The 18,382-nt window shown below is 46.1% G+C and overlaps 5 protein-coding genes across 5 annotated transcripts; 1 reads left to right on the top strand and 4 right to left on the bottom strand.

The window, feature by feature from the left end:
- Nucleotides 1–1,818: 1,818 nt before the first annotated feature.
- Nucleotides 1,819–2,390, bottom strand: EDB93DRAFT_1103891 (uncharacterized protein; the record flags this gene model as incomplete). Its single annotated transcript, XM_041447357.1, has 2 exons — nt 1,819–2,247; nt 2,361–2,390. The coding sequence occupies 2 exons, from the start codon at nt 2,388–2,390 to the stop codon at nt 1,819–1,821; spliced, it is 459 nt and encodes a 152-aa protein (XP_041307917.1).
- Nucleotides 2,391–5,863: 3,473 nt separating this feature from the next.
- Nucleotides 5,864–8,959, bottom strand: EDB93DRAFT_1145270 (eukaryotic translation initiation factor 3 subunit 8 N-terminus-domain-containing protein). The gene is made up of 6 exons (XM_041449468.1): nt 8,558–8,959; nt 8,273–8,508; nt 8,004–8,228; nt 7,441–7,953; nt 6,605–7,392; nt 5,864–6,554 (listed from the first exon to the last, which is right to left on the bottom strand). Exons 1-6 carry the CDS (start codon nt 8,946–8,948, stop codon nt 6,086–6,088), a joined length of 2,622 nt encoding a protein of 873 aa, XP_041307916.1. The 5' UTR covers nt 8,949–8,959; the 3' UTR covers nt 5,864–6,085.
- A 120-nt stretch (nt 8,960–9,079) lies between these two features.
- Nucleotides 9,080–13,011, top strand: EDB93DRAFT_1226313 (rRNA-processing arch domain-containing protein). The gene is made up of 10 exons (XM_041451218.1): nt 9,080–9,432; nt 9,482–9,736; nt 9,791–9,904; nt 9,955–10,399; nt 10,454–11,155; nt 11,202–11,443; nt 11,493–11,864; nt 11,918–12,283; nt 12,335–12,535; nt 12,590–13,011. Exons 1-10 carry the CDS (start codon nt 9,133–9,135, stop codon nt 12,770–12,772), a joined length of 3,180 nt encoding a protein of 1,059 aa, XP_041307915.1. The 5' UTR covers nt 9,080–9,132; the 3' UTR covers nt 12,773–13,011.
- Nucleotides 13,012–13,182: 171 nt separating this feature from the next.
- On the bottom strand, nt 13,183–15,669 carry EDB93DRAFT_1145261 (catalase-like domain-containing protein). The gene is made up of 9 exons (XM_041449467.1): nt 15,279–15,669; nt 15,168–15,226; nt 14,789–15,118; nt 14,557–14,736; nt 14,396–14,509; nt 14,193–14,342; nt 13,778–14,126; nt 13,597–13,722; nt 13,183–13,544 (listed from the first exon to the last, which is right to left on the bottom strand). Exons 1-9 carry the CDS (start codon nt 15,400–15,402, stop codon nt 13,396–13,398), a joined length of 1,581 nt encoding a protein of 526 aa, XP_041307914.1. The 5' UTR covers nt 15,403–15,669; the 3' UTR covers nt 13,183–13,395.
- A 279-nt stretch (nt 15,670–15,948) lies between these two features.
- EDB93DRAFT_1145260 (uncharacterized protein) lies at nt 15,949–17,597 on the bottom strand. The gene is made up of 5 exons (XM_041449466.1): nt 17,336–17,597; nt 17,161–17,287; nt 16,845–17,035; nt 16,443–16,796; nt 15,949–16,393 (listed from the first exon to the last, which is right to left on the bottom strand). Exons 1-4 carry the CDS (start codon nt 17,527–17,529, stop codon nt 16,445–16,447), a joined length of 864 nt encoding a protein of 287 aa, XP_041307913.1. The 5' UTR covers nt 17,530–17,597; the 3' UTR covers nt 15,949–16,393; nt 16,443–16,444.
- Between the last annotated feature and the right edge of the window lie 785 nt (nt 17,598–18,382).

The following is an 18,382-nucleotide window of genomic DNA, read 5'->3' as shown; positions in this document are numbered from 1 at the left end:
CCAAAGGACATGGTATCGGTCTTGTGAGTTCTTCAGATTGAAGTACCACACTCCACCAATCCAAATCCGCTCTAAGTCCTTTAGTTGACCACATTGGTTGATAAGGTTGGTCAGCGCAAAGCTGCAACATGTCCTCCAGGGTTGTGAGGTAAGCTCGGCCTTGTGAAATGATGAGTGTGGCGTAAAGGAGTTTACCATACAGCTTTTGGATGTCAGCAAGTACGTGTCTCGTTTGTTCATGCCATTCTTGTATTGACCTGCAAGTACTTCTGCTTCTTTTCATCAGAGAAATATATCAAACTTCTGTGTAAGTCAAAGATGATGCTGATATACTTATTTGCAAAGGCAAATTGTGCATCTTTAGAAATTTCCCAAGGAGTTCCAAACTCATTGGACTCTTGGTTGATGTCCTCAAAGTTGTAGGTGTATAAATTATCTTCATCTGATCAGGGAGATGAATTTGATAAGTCTTTGAGTGGAAAGCAGGCAATCCTCGTTGAACTCCTCAAGAGTCCTGTCTTTGAATATATGACCCCCAAACCAAACTCAACTGCCATCTTGGTGTTGTCCTCTCACAGTAATATCTCGATGCCAGCTTTCCCGTTGTGCATTATATGCTGCAAGAAATTCTTTCCATATGCAAAAGAAGAGATGATCGTCAACCCATCATAATGCTGGCCCAATTCCTTTCAACCTAAGAATATTGAGCCCTGCATCTGCCACACAGCCGTATGCTCCTGCTGAAGGGCTCATTCTGAAACCTTCTGGTATATGAGCATATCTGTAAAGAAGACCTGCTCGTTCAAGCTGTGCTTGCCAAGTGTCAGCTCGATATGGGGTAATGGGATTAAGCTTTCTGTGCTCAAGGACATATTTAAGCTCCATGAGTCGAGGCTGTGCATCCTGAACATATGTGTCTGCGATTGTGAGTGGTGTTGTTGCAGCCTTATACTCATTGCCAGTCACTGCAGATTTGTCTGCCATCTTGCATTGTAAGAATTTTATTGGAGCAAAGGCACAGTGAGTCGAACACTTCGTCCCATGTCTTTGTCACTTTGCATTCGACAATCTTGTGACAGTGTCGTCCAAGGCAGACTGCACAAGTGGAGAGGACACCCCCACTTGCGCCTTTGCAAAAAGACTGATGGGAGCATTTGGAGCTACCGACATTAGCGGGAGATGCTGACCATTCACAATTGCCGCAAGTGAATCCTGAATTGTTGTGGCCTTGTGTGCGACTGTTTGAAGGAGTGTCTGCAGCAGCGAGTAAGGCATTAATCCTTTGGTCTGTCTGAAATGACACCAAAAGGTGATAGTAATAACCATGACGAGCATGTGTTAATGTGCATCGTCAATGGGTGTAGCAGGTGGGTGTAGCATGTGGCAGGTGTAGCAGGGTGTAGCATGTAGCAAGGTTGACAAGTGGCATGGTGGTCACATAGCAGTCATTTGTGGTAATACAATAGTTGTTTTGAAAGGATTGATATTAATTAGTAAATCGTTTTTGGTTCCGTATTCAATCGAACTGACCTTGTAATCATGCTCATTGTCTTTAGCTTTTCTGTCATCCCAATACACTTTGGTCTTAGTGTGTTCTAACAAAACTTCATTGATTATGGATAAGTTGTAGACTCCTGCCATAGATTTGACGGCTAGGTGCCATCACTTTTGCTGTTCAGCTTGATAAACAAGAAGCGCCTTCTAGGACAATGGGTCAGTTTCTGATCAGTAATCATGAATCTGTATGTTGCACCAGAAAAGAGCCGTCATCTTAGTCTGCTCTGTCGGCCATCCTGCTGTCTCCATGGCTGCGATGAATCATGGACATGCTTGACAAAAATCTTCAAAGGATAAGTTTTGCTCTTCGATAATGGCCTTAGCATTGTGTGCAGATGCAGCCATGACCCATGCTGTCAATCTGTCTGGAAGAGTAGACATGATCATTGCATCATCTTCAATGGTTGATTTCGTCTTGGCTTCTTCTAGACCGGTGTTAGTGAAATACCAGAGTTTGACATATTCACCCTTGTCTAGCTTTTGGATAGCATACAATGAAGGAATAATTGTCAGCTCGTTCAGAACTGCTAGATCCTCTATAATGGGGGCGTATTTGGACTTGTACTTTTTGCGATCTTCTTTGACCGCAGCTTCGGCTTCTTCTACCTGTAAGTGTTCTCTGTCCGCTTGTTTTTCTTCATTTCTGAGCCAGTAATCTTCTTGACGATGTCTATCTTCCTCTTGTTGTACCTGCCATCAAGCTTTGGCAGCATTGTTATTGGCCTCCCAAATATTTCTAAGCATTTGAATAGCTTGTACTCAATTCACTTGATTGTTCTTGAGTAGCGCTCATGTCTGTGCACAGTTGTCTGATGCATAGTCAGGACAAACATCGAGGTTAGGATCATGACGAATTTGGTCCATAAATGTAAATGATATATGATAAAGATGCGAAAGAGTGATAGATGACGAGTGCAGTACTAGTCATCAAGAAATTGAATTTTCTTGCAAGTGATAGTACTAAGCAAGAAAGCGGTGTCTCAAAACTTAATTTTCATGTAGACCTCATTCTGTGTATGTACTCGTTCCTTGCACTTACGCAGAATACAACATCAGGCTTCTCATGGAGTGAGAAACATGGAGCTGGAATTACAGATGAGCATGGAGATACTTGGGAGAGATATGCCAAGGTATGTAGTACTGTTATTGTTACAAGAACATCTAGACGCTTGGGCCCCTACCATTTTTCTCCTTATCCTCCTTGTCTCTGCCCTTGCATCACACCCTTACCCTGACCTTGCTCTTGTTATCCTCGTCATCCTCGCATTCCCCTTTGCTCTCTACCTGTTGCTCCAGCAGAGCCAGTACATCTGGCCGGACCCTTTCTCTGATGAAGCATACCCATGCTCCGTCCCACCCCATGACTAACCCTGTGGGCAGTCCCCCTTACCCTTACCGTCTGGACGTTAACCTATGATATGATGCACGTTGCATCCCCTTTGCCCTGTTTCCTTTCTTGACCTATGACTTGGTGCGCAGTTGCACATTGTACTTATACTTAGCTCCACAGTTGCACGATTATGCCCCTGCTTGTTTCATTTCTTATTTCTGTTCTTTGACTTATTTCTTATCTGCACGTTCCAGTTCGCCTATGACTCACCTCAAACGTGCCTTCCTTCTTTGGTATCACCCTTTGACCTGTTCCTCTTCTGGTAGTACAAGTTATCATCCACTAATATGATTCCTCTCTTCTATATAAACTCACTACCATGTATCTAGTTCCTTAACTTGAATCTACTTGGTTCTTGACCCCCTACTCCTAACAAGAGTGATTCCTTCTGCCTAGCCAGCAGTCTATATTCTACTTTCTTATCTGCTCATCACGGATAAATCTTTAGTCTCGATCTTTACTCATCGACGAAGTCGATGAGCAAAAGCCCCTGTTATTAGTCAGACTTCTGTCCTTCTATTAATGCAGATCTTACAATTAACCTTCAGGTATTGTAAGCCTTGGCAGATACGCTTATCATCGAGCCCCGCTTGACATAAGCTACCCGATTTGGACATCGGCGTTAAACCTTACTTGCCAAAGCCTCGCCAAGTAAAGCTCCTAACTTTGGGTTAGCCCAGAGACATCCTCAACCGTTGACAACACACACTCTGTTTGAGCGTCGCCAACAGACACTATCCAAGTCCGTAACAGTTATATCAAACAAAAAGTCTACTGATTTTCTTTAACTTCAAAGCCACCCTGGTGCAGCACCATACAAGAATAAAGGGTTCCCGCACTTTGAGGTTCTTGAACAGATGATACCTCAGGAGCTGATCTCCGCCAAAGGAAAGTACACCACCCATCAGCCAAAGGCTAGGGCTGTTGCCAGTCCTTTCCCATCGGAATCATCATCTTCTGCAGTGGAGTCTCATACTGGGCCCAGCTGGTATATGCTTCCCCCACCATCTACTCCTACCACCACCTCCAGTCATCCTACTGGTCAGAATATCACTATGGGTCCTCCACCACCACCAGTGACAAGACCAGGTACCAACTTTATGTTACCACCCTCCTCCTCACTATCTTCACCCTCTGTACCATCATATTATGCTACAAGCGACTCAGGCTCAGGGCTGACAAGCATCAGCCAGAGCAAGTACAAATCCAGTGCACTGAGTGAAGGAGACCAATCCTGCTCTAAGCAAAACTGGCCTCCTTCAGTAACTGCAATAGCCCAGCAGGAGGGTAGTGCAGCGCTTACATCAATTGCAGGGACTCTTCCTCAAATTGTTCAAAATCTAACTGTTTCTCCTCCTGACTGTCCTCCTGCCACTGACCTTGGGCATGCAGTCAATCTGCTTACTCATACTGATGATTTGACTCCAGATGATGTCATGATCCTCATGGACTACTTATCATCAAACTTGAATGAGGCGATAGTATTTTCAAACATCAGTAATGCAGAATATAGGGTATTATGGTTGCAAAGGAAGCTCTCTTACATTCGTGCAAACAATAACAATTTGTAGACTTGTAGTGTTTCATTCCTACTTTCCAAGACCTATGTTGCTTCCTCTTTGTTAAATATGTGCTGATGAATGAATTTCAGTATCTGATATATAACTACATTGGTGCAGGTACTGCCAATCCACAATGTGCTCATTCTTCTATGTAATCTGCCCACATTTCAGCAGCTATCTCATCATGACAAATATCAGCTCTTCTCCTCTCCACAGCACCTGCAGGTCCACCAGCCAGCTCCCCCTGCATCACTACATCACCCATGTCATTATCAGCAAGTATCAGATCAGCAAGATCACTGTGGGGAAAATCTTGTTCGAGTATATCAGGGTCACAGCGGCGAATGAAATTGTGCAATGCACAGAGCGCCATCGGTAGTAGTGCTTGGATATCCATGGGATATTCGGGAGGGAGTTGCAAGATGTGCCATTGGTGCTTCATTACCCCAAAAATGTGTTCAATTATGTTGCAAAGTGAGGTGTGTTGAAGGTTGAAGAGTTCTTTTGCATTCTGTGGGCTTAAATGTGCATCAGATGTGAATAGTTACAAAAAATAAATAAAAACAAATGTAAGAGATGCCTGATGCCACTCTTTGAGATGATAATGCACGCCCCTATAAGAAATCAGTACCACATCACATGTTCCAAATCCTGCATCTGCAAAGAGGTATCTTCCATCGGGAATCCATAAGTCATGCTGGCGGTTATTGTTCCAAAGTGGAGCATCGGCAGATGAGCCATCACAGCCACAAAGTGAGTAGATAAACAAGAAATCAAAATCACATATAAAAAGACAATTTTGAGAAATAGAACCCTTGTAATTATGCATGAAGGCTTGGTCAGGAAGCGATGTGAATGTGTGTATGTGGGTTCCATCAACAGCTCCAATACATTTGTTGCAAAATTGGAAGTGAGGGTCATCATGAATTGATGGAGGGATCAGAGAAATGCTTGTGGGGAATTGAATTTGAGAGGAATAGAAAGGGTCATTTGAGAAGAATGCTAGTACGCGCTTGAAGTACCTGATAATTGCAAATCCATTGGCCTTCAGATGTTCCAACAGCTCTTCAAATATTCCCAAGCTAACACCTAGATTATTTCTGATTCTGTCTGGGTGACCAGTCATCAGTTCAAGAACCCAAGCTTGACCACTTAAGGCTGAAGTGTGGTATGGGATGGTAGTGCGTGGAGTTAAGACTAATTGGTAGTATAAGGCTGAGATATGAGCTACGATGGACGCAAGAAGCATGAGGTAGCAACACCAATAGAGATCTTGGTTGTTTTGTGGACACAAAGCATGAGTTTGTTGTGCAGTAATGGCATGCATACTATAGTATGTATTGATATTAGGTGTAAGTCGAGGAATCCAGGATCACCCTTTGTGTGTCACATGACAGCAAATTCTGAATTTTGATTCGGCGAATTTTGCCAGTCTGTACATAGCCTTAGTAAGCGTTCATTTCAGTCGTTTTGCAGATGTTATCCTCAGCTAAGAAGTGGGAATAATATTAGGTAGTTTTCACGAGCCGTCATGTCAGCATACATTCCAGAAGACAACATTGACACATCATGAAGATCATCGTACTCTTGTCATCTGATTACCAAGACCCTGAGCAAACCGCGAGCCACGTCCACGTGCACCACCACGCAGGCTTCCCCGTGTCCTGTCTCCCCTTCCTCTACGTTCTTGAGTTTGTTCACCACGCTTCTCACCCTTGTCGCCACTCCTATCACCCCATCCCCCGCTACCGCCAAGTTTGATATCAAGGACCTTTTCATTCTGCTCGAGAAGTGCGCTAACTTTGTCCGCAATAACCTGAGCAAGCTGCTGTGGACGTGAGTGCTCGATGCGGTGGAACACCACCACACTAGTTGACTGATCAAGAGACGCTGACAGTTCTTCATTCCAAATCATCTTGGAAATCATCGATGTAACGGAGCGAAGCGGGAGAGAAAATGTGCGCGACAGAAGGGATAGTGAGAGCGTGCTGTAATAAGGGGCATATGTGAAAAGGTACGTGCGCAGTCCTTGCTCTTGAATACGTCTGTATCTAGTGGTTAGAGGTAGAATTGTAGGTTAGATAGTAAAACGCACTTCGCAAGCATCTCCTTGACTGACACAACTTCAGGCATCAGACTCCAAATCTTAATACTCTGAATAAGATCGCGACATTTCTCCCACTCGCCGTCTTGTAGCGCCTTGCTTGCCTGCATGATGTGATCGCGTGTACTTTCAGGAGGGCCTGTGAACACTTGGCGATCTGCAAAGTCGAGTAATCGGCGGAACGGCTTTGAGATCGCCTTGCGCTTCTGCTCCTCGGACTCAATGCTGGCAAGAAGGGGGACCTCGACAAGCATACTGGATACGAGGAAGGCTGCCTCGAGAAGCTCAGTGTTTATATGCATATGGAATGGTAATTGACGTGACCGTTCCGCCTTCTCTTGCTCTGGTGTGAGTTGTTGTTGAAAGCGTTGCTGGTGGACACCCTGAGCGAGCAACTCCTTCACACGTTGTGTTGTAAAGATGTCTTGCAGCGTTGCTTGGGCCTCCTTTATCAACCCGCATCTGAACGCGCAAAGCCCGAGCTGTACGACGGTTCGATTATACAGTATCTGCGTTGCAACGTCCGCAGAATGAATTGACTCTTGCAGATGCGACATGAGTAACATGTCTCGTGCTGTGTAAAAGTCGTTGTGCAAGGCGTGATGGTAGATATGACTGAGCATGGCGCGAGTGCGCAGAAGGGAATTGTCGGCTTTGTAAAGATGAACGCAAAGGGAATGAATTAGGGACGAAGTAGTGGCGGAAGATGACAGAGTGACGCTGGGAGTTATCTCCGACGAAGCCAATGAAGACTCAAGAGCAGATACGACAGCATCAGGCTACGAATGTTGTCAAAAAAGTACCGGGGTGGACTAACTTCAACTAACCTTTGAATAGATATGCTCCAACCGTCGCATGATAACACGTGCAAGGGGTTCCGGCTGGCTCGTCTGTTCATAGAAAGCTTGCGAACGGCTGATAGTACGATAAAGTACTTTCTCGTCCTTAAGACGGTCAACGTACTCCGTTCCATGGGGATCGATATTTTGTAGACTCTTCGTGAATTCGTCATCCAAACGGTCTACAAAGCTGATGATGCTGCCACGGATGCGAACAACCCCATCACTCTCAGCTGCAGGATGGCGCTCAACGAGTTCATCATAATCCTCAGTATCCTCCTGTACGGCGTAGGACGAGTCTGCGACCACTATTGAGATCAACTGATCGACCTCATGTTGCGCCGAGAGCCATAGATCAATTGGCATATACGATGTAACCGATGAATTGTAGTCAAATCGGGATGAAACGAGCGCCAGAAGAATGCGGATGCGTTGATAGGATGTGACCGCTACCTCTAGGAGCTTCTCCAAGATCCGGATTTGTTCACCTCGGTCAGTGTTCTACGGCGTTTTCAATTAGAAGGGGAAAAAATGAAAGAGAACATCCGCACCTTCTTGCCACGAGCCTCATGAACAAGCTTCAAAGTTTTAAATATGTTGTCCGCAGAGAAAGACATAGCTTTGCCGCCTTTGCCGACTGTGGTGAACCGATCATCTAATGCCGGTTCCCCGTCACTCTCAGAGTCTGCACCTTTCTTCTGCTTTTTGGGTTTGGGGACAACAACATCAGCAGGTTGAGCGTGAGCGGCAAATTCACGTTCAAATGCTTCTGGATCCTGCGAGAGGTGAGGATGGTAATAAAATGGTCGAAAAAACTTACATTCTGATACTGCTGGACCTCTTTTTCAAACTCCTTAGCCGTTTTGCGAACCTTCTGCTTCATGGAATTGAGTGCTCGAGCATTGGTGGCGTTCATCTTCTTCTTTGCCTCCTTCTCCTTCGTCAGAGCAGCATTAAGGGAATCCTCTAAACTTAGAAGGGTCTTGATAAAAAAAGGAGGCAGAGGTTCCGCAGCATTACTCTGTCGCTGCACAAGACGCAAGAGCTTGTCGAATTCTAAGAGAACGACAGTCAGTGAATCTGATAAAAACTTAACAAAACTCACCATTTGATATGGCAACCCAGTCATTTATTTTAAGCCCATTGTCCATGACCTTGCCAGTAGCTTCTATTTCCTCCAAGCGCTTGTCCTTGGTGCTTTTTACAACACGTTTGACATCCTCGTCTTCACTGTCTTCATCCGAATCGCCACGCATGAATCGGGATTTCTTCTTCTGTGTTGGCTCCTCATCTGACATCTCACTTTCGTCCTCATCGGATGACTCTGAGTCTGAGCTACTAGAATCGCTCCCTGCTGTGCGCAGGAATCTTGACATGGCCGGTTTGGCGGCAGCCTTTGGGGCAGCAGCATCTTCATCACCGCTAGTGAGGAGCTCCTCGTCGGATTCTTCCGTATCAGAGTCTGAATCGCCAGCTTGTCTGAAGAATCGGGACATAATTGCACAACGCAAAATCTGCCCACGACACCGATATCTTACCCATAAAAAATTCGCTCTCGGCCATTGCCGGATGTTGAAACTCCGCGCTTGTACCTCGGATGTATTAAGATATTTTAATAAAGAACGTAAGCAAGCCTTTCACCTGCGCTTAACTTTGCTCATTGCAACATTCCATACGTCCATGCCTGACTTATTTTCATTCCTCGATGGGGTGCTTTCCGGGGATGAGGATAAAGTCGAAAATGTTTCTGAGCCGCGTCACGTAGACAAGAAAATCAAGCGACGTGCAAGCACGGATCCTCCGGATGATTTCACGAACGGTGGCACTTCTGGCAATTTTGCTATCAAGAAACCCCGTGTATCATCACCTGTACCAGTTGTCGTAGATGAGTTTGAGACAGAGGCCAAACGTGAAATGGCCGCAAGTGGAGGGCTCACGGGGTCTGTCGAAGCTGGTTCGCGGCTGGAACTTAGACATCAGGTTTTAACCAATCACTCGAATAATTTGCATTGATGTTTAACTTTGCCAGGTCCGCCACCAAGTTGCCATACCACCAGGTTATCACTATGTGCCGATTGCGCAACATGTCCCTCCTGACAAACTGGCGAGGGAATACAAGTTCATTCTTGATCCATTTCAGCAAGTCTCGGTATTCGCCATCCAGCGTAACGAAAGTGTTTTGGTTTCGGCGCATACAAGCGCTGGAAAAACGGTCGTTGCAGAATATGCTATTGCGCAATGCCTGCAGAACAAACAACGTGTTATTTACACTAGTCCGATCAAAGTGAGCAGCAGTCTTGGTGTGTAATCACGAAGGGATAACTGGAAGTCTAAACAGGCTCTGAGTAATCAAAAGTACCGTGAGATGCTTGCAGAATTTGGGGACGTTGGTCTGATGACCGGAGATGTTACTATAAATCCTTCTGCGACGTGCCTTGTAATGACTACAGAGGTATGTGTGGCTCATGATCATCCTCTCACCAATTCAGAGACATTCGGCAGATTTTGCGGTCAATGCTCTATCGGGGGTCCGAAATAATGCGTGAAGTTGCGTGGGTAATCTTTGACGAAATTCACTACATGCGAGACAAAGAACGCGGGGTCGTCTGGGAGGAAACTATCATTCTGCTGCCTGACACGGTTCGCTATGTTTTTCTTTCCGCCACTATACCGAACGCCATGCAATTCGCGGAGTGGATTTGTAAATCCCATGATCAACCGTGTCATGTTGTCTTTACCGACTTTCGGCCAACACCTTTGCAACACTATCTATTCCCTGCAGGAGGCGAGGGTATATATCTGGTTGTCAATGAAAAAGGAGAATTCCGTGAAGACAACTTCAGCAAAGCGATGGGTACACTCCAAGACAAAACCGGGGAGGACCCCGCTGACCCACGCAGCGGGAAAGGTCGTAAAGGCAAGACGAAAAAAGGAGGTGAAAAGAAAGGTAGTTAATTTATATGTGTCTCATTATCTGCCTAATCTGCCTAATCATTGCCAGGGCAATCCGATATTTCCAAAATCATCAAAATGATCATGCTCAAGAACTACAACCCTGTCATTGTTTTCGCTTTCAGCAAGCGAGAGTGCGAGGCTCTTGCGCTTACTATGTCTAAATTCGAATTCAATTCCACAGATGAACAGGAACTTGTTTCGAAGATTTTTCAAAACGCCATCGAAAATCTCTCGACAGAAGATCGGAACCTCTCCCAAATTTCCAATATCCTTCCGTTGCTCAAGCGAGGTATTGGGATACATCATGGAGGCTTACTACCTATTCTGAAGGAAGTTATTGAGATCCTCTTTCAAGAAGGCCTTATAAAGGTTCTATTTGCCACGGAGACATTTTCCATTGGGCTCAATATGCCTGCAAAAACAGTAGTCTTTACTGCCGCCCGCAAATTCGATGGAAGAGAATTTCGAAATCTTTCTTCGGGAGAGTACATTCAAATGTCTGGCCGTGCAGGTAGACGTGGTCTTGACGATCGAGGCGTTGTCATCATGATGTGCGACGAAAAGCTAGAGCCATCGGCTGCCAAAGAAATGATCAAGGGAGAGGCTGACCGGCTAGATTCTGCCTTCCACCTCGGTTATAACATGATCTTGAACTTGCTCAAGGTTGAAGGCATTAGTCCTGAGTACATGCTGGAGCGATGCTTTTTCCAGTTTCAGAGCAGTGCCGGGATTCCTGTCCTGGAAGATGGTGAGTATCTTGGATATGTGTTGTGAAATCCCTAATGCCCGCTTAGAGCTGCAAAAGGAAGAAAAACGGCGAGATGCTATTACCATCCCTGATGAGACCATCGTTGCTTCCTATTACGATTACCGTCAACAACTGGATCGCATGGCAGCGGATTTCCGCGAAGTAATTACTCATCCCAACTATTCACTTCCGTTCCTGCAGCCCGGTCGCCTGATCAAGGTAAAGTATAAAGACTTAGACTTTGGGTGGGGCGTGGTCGTAAATTACCAGAAGCGTTTGCCACCAAAGGTCATTATCTTCGTCGGTGAAATTTAATTCGACACTCATCCTTCTTTAGACATGGCAAGAACATCAGCTGGCGGATATCCCTCCCCACGAGCAATACGTCCTTGATGTGCTATTGAACTGCAATGATGGCACTACCCTACCGAAAGACAAAACGATATCCACACCCACACTAGGGGGGATATTTCCTTGTTTCACTGGCAATAAGGGCTTGCCGCTCGTAGTGCCCATTTTCCTTTCTGCCGTAGACGCGATCAGTCACATCCGTATCTTCTTACCGAAAGATCTTCGACAAGATCAAGCGCGTGACACTGTCTGGAAGAGCGTTCTCGAAGTGCAACGGAGATTCCCGGATGGCATTGCCCTTCTCGATCCTGTACAAAACATGGACATTAAAGATGAAAAGTTTACAGCCCTAGTTAATGTAAGTCGTCGTCAATTACCAACGTATCGCGTAAGGATTAATATTGCGGGCAGAAAATCGATGTCATGGAGCAAAGAATGTTCTCGAATCCGTTGCATAATGATCCTCGTCTCCCAGCACTATACACGCTGTACGCCCAAAAGCAGGAGGCGCAAGCAAAGATACGGGATTTGAAGAAGCGTATTATGGCAACCCACGATGTGCTGCAACTTGAGGAGTTGAAATACCGGAAACGTGTACTCCGGCGACTCGAGTGCACGAACTCATCTGACATCGCGGAACTAAAGGGTCGTGTAGCCTGCGAAATTAGCACTGGGGATGAGCTTCTTCTTACTGAGCTCATCTTCAATGGCGTTTTCAACTCCCTACTCCCTGAGCAATGTGCCAGTCTGCTTAGCTGCTTTGTTTTTACAGAAAAGGTATTCAGAAATATTTCGCTCTGAATGAGTTAGCTAACATCCTGATTTCAGAGTGAGCATGTGACCAAGCTCACAGAAGAACTAGCAGCGCCATTGCGTGTTATGCAAGAAATTGCACGCCGAATAGCAAAGGTGTCGCAGGAATCAAAATTACCGTTAGTCGAGGAAGAATATGTTGCGTCTTTCAAAGTCGAATTGATGGACGCTGTTTTCCAATGGTGTAGAGGAGCTTCGTTTTCTGACATTTGCAAAGTTTGTTGACGCCACCTTACATTATGAACTTGCTGATTTATTGACCGGATACAGCTGACTGATCAATTCGAGGGAAACCTGATACGTGTTTTCAGGCGCCTTGGTGAATTACTTCGTCAGATGGCTCAGGCCGCCAAAGTCATTGGCAACTTGGAACTTCAAGAAAAATTTCAGAAGGCGTCTGAGATGCTAGAACGCCCTAATTCCGTTATTTTCTGTTCTTCTCTGTACCTGTAGGATGCTCCAACCTCATTTCTAACGCCCTAATTCTGTTATTTTGTTTGCGGGAATCAGAAACAGATATGACAAGTTACAACTGAAAGTCAAAACAAATGCATGTGCAGCCAATCTAGGAGACAGATGTGTAGACAGGATTTAACCGCGCTACACCTATACTTCAATGTACGAAGTACTTCCGTTGTACGATTAATCAATTCTACTTTTCTGCTGCTGCCACTGACGACAACGACACGAGTACCATCAATCCGTCACTTTAAGTGCCTAAAGACCCGCTACCATTTAGATCTTGCCTCCGGGCGTTGATGTGTGCCATCTGGACATGTTGTGCGAACTGACCATTTTATATCTTCCTTCGATTCAGCTCGAAGCACCTGACTTCGAATGGACAACTTCTATCTGTCTGATTAACGAGCTGTCAAGTCAAACACGAACAATCTTCCATTCATATGAGTTTTGAGGACTTCGATGAATTTGCTCGTTCTCTGTGGAGAGGAGATGCAGCGCTCTCCGGCCGTATTTTAGCCATTGATAACGACACCGATACATTCATTCTACTTTCTGGTACTAAAACAATAAACATGATAGCTTGTTTCCATAGTTGTTTGAATAACTCCGGACATTTACAGCTTCTGCGCAGCAGCAACAACACCATGCCTGAAGCGAACTGCCTCAGACGCAGGTTTGACGACCAAAGGCTTTGCAGTGGGAGCACCAATAGCCTTGGCAATGCGGTCAGACAGCGATTGGTCGACAGATGCAAAGTAAGAAACTAGATCGACGTTAGTGGAGTAACAATATCTGGAGATCAGATTTGAACATACGAGTCCGGGCTTTAACTTCAGCACTTTTGGCACCACCAAGGTGGCCAGCAACGTTGGAAACAAAGCGCGTCCTGGCTGCTTCATCCATGACATTTTGGTAGAGTGCGCGCGGCTGCTCAAAGTCAACTAGAAAATTTGTCACTGTCATCGAAGTCCAATAAACAGTATTTTGGCCGCCTACGCTCGGTGATCTCGCTCAAGTCCCAGAATGCTCCACCGACCCAGTTTTCATGCTGGCTGGTTCGCTCGTAGTCTCTGGGTGCGCCCTTGATAGATCCCTTGTTGTTCAAGTATGTCAAGGGCGTAATGGAACTCTGGTAATTTGGCCGGGCTCCCTGGTTGTTGAATGTCATAGGGCCATCACGTTGGAAGTTGGCAATAGGAACAATGGGTGCATTGACAGGGAGCTGTTGGTAATTTGCGCCAAGCCGGTGACGGTGGGTGTCAGGATAAGAGAACAGTCGTGATTGAAGGACGGGGTCAGCAGAGACCTCGAAGTAAGGAATCAAATGGCTGGGCGCAAAAGCGGCCTATTGAGAGTTATGGCGTATGTCGGTCAGCCCACATCGGGACGGAAAAAAACAAATTCCCATCACCTGTTCAATTTCAGCGAAGTAATTTTGCGGGTTCTCGTTGAGTACGAATTTTCCTACGGGGCGCAAGGGGTAGTCCTTGTGGGGCCAAACTTTTGTTAAGTCTAGGACATTGTAACGGAACTTTTCAGCCTGCTCTGGAGTCATAGTTTGCTGACTTGGAGATGAATTACTGAAGTTGAAGGCATAAACGATAAATCACTGACAATGTAGACGGTCCAGGACGGGAATTTCCCAGCGTCTATAGTTTCGAACAACGATTGAATACCGTAATCTGGGTTGTCTGCGGCCAAATTGCGAGCCGTAGCAGTATCGAGAACCTGCAATATATTAACAACAAACCGTCGCGTCGAAAAAGTATACTAACCTTGAAGCCGCCATCAGCAATACAGTGAATCTGAGTATAGACCCATGAGCCGTCATCTTTCACGAGCTTGAAGGTATGGCCGGAATAACCGTGCATGTTGTGGTAGCCGTCGGCTATCCCGCGGTCGGAAAACAGGATCATAATTTGATGGGCCGATTCCGGGTTTTGAGACAGGTAATCCTATGAAGAAAATATTTCGATTTGGACACTTTGAAAGTAAAATGGAACTTACCCAGAACATGTCTGGATCCTTTAGGTGTGTCTGAGGGTCACGCTTTTGGCTGTGAATGAAGGGCGCGAACTTGGTGGGATCTCTGATGAAGAACACAGGTGTGTTGTTGAACACCCAGTCTAGGTTACCCTCCTCGGTTCTGAGTTTCAGAGAAAAACCACGGGGATCGCGAGCCGTGTCAGCGGAACCACTTTCCCCACCGACAGTGGAGAAACGGGCGGTGACTCGAACTTTCTTGCCAACGGTAGTGAATAGTTTGCAAGAAGTGATATCACTGAGATCGTGAGTCGTTTCGAAAACACCATGAGCACCAGCGCCTTTGGCGTGCACCTAGCATGTGATAGATATAGAAGCCTATTCATCTGATTGTTGCACTTACCACACGCTCCGGGATTCGTTCCCGATCAAAATGAGCAATAAGATCGATGTGGTGGAAGTCTAATATGTGTGTGGATCAGCATACAAATCTATACTGGCTGGGTGAACTAACCCTGAAGGAGGAGGGGTCCCACAGGACCAACACGTTCAGCAGCAAGGGGATGCGCTACGGCTGCACCGTTAGAGGTAGTGTACACTGCGCCATCTGTAGCAGCGAAGACTTGCGGGGAAGGCATGATTGAGAGATGATGAATGCTCAAGAGAAAGATGGGAGCTTTATTCGAGATGGAGAGTGGATTATAAGTACCGCTCGGAATCGTCTTACGAATGCGTGGGGATGATCACGCGCTCCAAGATTGGTTCGAGCGCTCCGTTGTGCACCCATTAGGTCTCATCTGTGTGCCCACACAAGAATAGTCCATCAAATCTGGTGACACGAATGACTTGCTACCCCTGTCACCCATATCTTGCCCAATGCGCTACCGCCGCTAGCAATACAAAAAAGGGTGGTTGGTTGGAATCATGGTTACGCAATTCCATTATTGGAACCGCTTATGTAGTTAGATCGTGAGACTGACGACGAGCTCGCACGGTCGTACCTGCCTCAGAATGAGAACCACCAATCAGCAGGCCCTCGCCCACGCCACGAGGTTCAAGTCATCAGGAAACGTGTCTTATCCTTTAAAAGTTTACCTAGCCCTCGGCACGCACCAGAACCTTAGATGACACGGCGGCCTGGCGTCCAGGAGCTTCTAGGACACTATCGAAATAGGAATATCGCTGCCATGACTCGGGACTCCATATTCCAGATGGCATTGCCACTGTATTTTGATTGCGAACGCGTTCCGTACATCAGTCAGTACCCAACTCGTAGCCAACGACAGCCGTTCACTGTTAGGTGAGATATCGGAACAAACTGAACCGTGTGATTGCCGTTGGTTCTCCAAACTGGTTCGGCTATCGGCATGGGGAAGTTGCAAAATATTCATGCACTGGATCAATGCACAATTCAAGTGAGAAATGACCTCACTTTTCTCATGTTGGACAGTGAAGAAGGTCGGAGCGTAAAGTGTCATTGCGGAACACATCCATGAGAACTTCAGCACTCTCGAACCAGTATATTCCATACAGGACTACATCAGGACAACTCGGAAGTGCGCTAGAATCTCGCGAGAAAAGCTTTATAACATCAGAGCGATCTCAGCGACAAGTATCAGCTGCACAGGTCTGGTGAAGATCGTTGTCAGTCTAATGAAGGTGTGATGCCGAGTATTACCTTCATTTACTACGTTCTTTGATGATCTTCACACCAGGTATTATGCGTTTACAGGACATGGATGACTTGACGGTCTCCGGTTGAGTATTAAGTATCGGTAGTGATGCTGAATGTGTGGTATCGGCGTCCGCAGAAAGGGTAGTAGGTTCTGCACGGGCTGTAGGACGCCGAACGGTTGGACCTGCCGGATTTCTGGAAAAGAGAGAACCCCCTATACCAAAACAGTGCCTTGAGGCCGAACTCGATGACACGGCCGATGGCGGTGGTTTTGGTGGTAATGATTTAAACGGATTGGCAGTACTTGATTCCATCTGGCGTAACTTCGCCTCCATCATAGCAATTTTGTTATCTGTGCTAATTTGGGGGTAAGTTGATAGGCACCCTTGTGGAGATGAAATTCACCCTTCTGACCGAGTATGAATTCCACTTTTTATCATACTCAAGGTAGTCGGCCGCGGATCAATTCTTCTTGCCCTTCCCACCTGTCGACTTCCGCTGGGTTGTTCGAGTGGAGCTTGATGTGCAAAAGTGACTGCCAGCTTACGGCCCCGAAGTAGCTTTCCATTGATGTTTTCCAATGCCGTCTGAGCATCCTAGTGCAGGTTGTTTATCAGTCAAGCTGTCAATGACTGGAAAAGACAATGACCGCTACATGCGCCACCATATATCCACGCAATAGCGAGAGCAAGCGGGGGCGCTTTACAGCATCATGACTTACACCTTCGTGCAAATACTGTATAAAGGCATATCCTCGTGGCCTTCCTTTGTTTGGCCCCGTCTTGTGAAAGAGGAAGTCGAGTTTCGATACTTTGCCGAACTTGGTGAAGACCTGTAGAAGCGCATATCTGTCCACAATTAGAGGATATGAGCCAAAACACAACTAACTCACTCACTCATCGACAGTAGGATGCAGATTTCCAATATACAAGCGATCCCTTAATTGCGAAGATGAACCCGATGCTTGAGGTGTAGCAATAACTCGTTCTTGAGCTTCGGGCTCTGGAAACCAGAGATGAGCGCTCAAAGATGAGTCGTCCTTGTCTGCTTGCGGAGGTTGTGCGAGAATGTCCTCAGAATTCGTAACCATTGAATATTGACAAGCAGTGAATATTATGTTAACTAGGTCACCGGGGAAGAACGACAAACATAGTATGTGAATTTGTTGGAGTTTGGCAAGCGGTCTACTATGGTCCTATAGATCCTGACGGAGTTTTAAAACCTACGGAACGGAATATTCCGGGCCGGCCATTGCACTGTTCACCTTTGAAGATTGTTTAACCTGCACTCCGATCAACATCCCTCGCCAAAAGTTTTCGAGAAAACAAATGCCCGAGGCATCTCAGCGCTCAACTGTGGTATGTATTTCTACCTATCCTAACTTTTGATGGGCACATTTTATGCTCTTACTCTTCCGTCGACTTATCCTGCTGCACAACTCCGGATCCCGGAAACCCAGTCCAATAGCGGCTTCCCTCTCGCATACGAACACTCTTCACCAGCTCCTCCAGCAACTGCTTACCACTTGTCTGTCAATATTTTTTTTGCCGCCAGCCTCCGTGTAAGTGGTGTGGACAGTCTCCACATGTTTCCAGCCTTTAACTTCGCGCACCTATCATTGGTGTTCATGATGCGCGTCAACGCACCTAAAATCTTTGATGAGCACTCAGCGCATCAATCCATGTGAGTATATATGTATGACAATAGCTTTTCTGCAGTAGGTCGATAGCAACTGTGTGGGCTTTGTTTCCTCGCTCACTATTGCCACGCTAGTATATGTACACTGCATATCTGTGCTACTCCGGTGAACCGCTTGCCTCGCTCCTATGCTTGTCTGTATGTGTTTTCTTCGGACACGTTTCTGATCGTCTATGTACATTTCCCCGGTTCTGAACTTCGGTTTCCGGCTTTCTTGAAGTTTGTCGTAGTGCTCTTCATCACTT

This window comes from Suillus bovinus (genome assembly GCF_016758785.1).
Source record: "Suillus bovinus strain UH-Sbo-P2 chromosome Unknown EDB93scaffold_26, whole genome shotgun sequence".
In the NCBI taxonomy this organism is placed as follows: domain Eukaryota; kingdom Fungi; phylum Basidiomycota; class Agaricomycetes; order Boletales; family Suillaceae; genus Suillus; species Suillus bovinus.
The sequence above is the reverse complement of the archived record's forward strand: the minus strand, read 5'-3'. Positions and strand labels throughout refer to the sequence as shown.

Bases quoted from the DNA above. Each gene is read 5' to 3' on its own strand.
- EDB93DRAFT_1145270 (XM_041449468.1), bottom strand. From the start codon at position 8,948: ATGTCCCGATTCTTCAGACAAGCTGGCGATTCAGACTCTGATACGGAA. The intron at 8,509-8,557 runs GTGAGTTTTGTT...TCGTTCTCTTAG, and splicing joins CTGGGTTGCCATATCAAATG to AATTCGACAAGCTCTTGCGT. The intron at 6,555-6,604 runs GTGCGTTTTACT...CACTAGATACAG, and splicing joins GTCAAGGAGATGCTTGCGAA to ACGTATTCAAGAGCAAGGAC.
- EDB93DRAFT_1226313 (XM_041451218.1), top strand. From the start codon at position 9,133: ATGCCTGACTTATTTTCATTCCTCGATGGGGTGCTTTCCGGGGATGAG. The intron at 9,905-9,954 runs GTATGTGTGGCT...GACATTCGGCAG, and splicing joins GCCTTGTAATGACTACAGAG to ATTTTGCGGTCAATGCTCTA. The intron at 10,400-10,453 runs GTAGTTAATTTA...AATCATTGCCAG, and splicing joins AAAAGGAGGTGAAAAGAAAG to GGCAATCCGATATTTCCAAA.
- EDB93DRAFT_1145261 (XM_041449467.1), bottom strand. From the start codon at position 15,402: ATGCCTTCCCCGCAAGTCTTCGCTGCTACAGATGGCGCAGTGTACACT. The intron at 14,737-14,788 runs GTAAGTTCCATT...TTTTCTTCATAG, and splicing joins AGGATCCAGACATGTTCTGG to GATTACCTGTCTCAAAACCC. The intron at 13,545-13,596 runs GTATGTTCAAAT...ACGTCGATCTAG, and splicing joins TGAAGTTAAAGCCCGGACTC to TTTCTTACTTTGCATCTGTC.
- EDB93DRAFT_1145260 (XM_041449466.1), bottom strand. From the start codon at position 17,529: ATGGTTACGAATTCTGAGGACATTCTCGCACAACCTCCGCAAGCAGAC. The intron at 17,288-17,335 runs GTGAGTGAGTTA...AATTGTGGACAG, and splicing joins CTGCATCCTACTGTCGATGA to ATATGCGCTTCTACAGGTCT. The intron at 17,036-17,160 runs GTAAGTCATGAT...AACCTGCACTAG, and splicing joins TACAGTATTTGCACGAAGGT to GATGCTCAGACGGCATTGGA.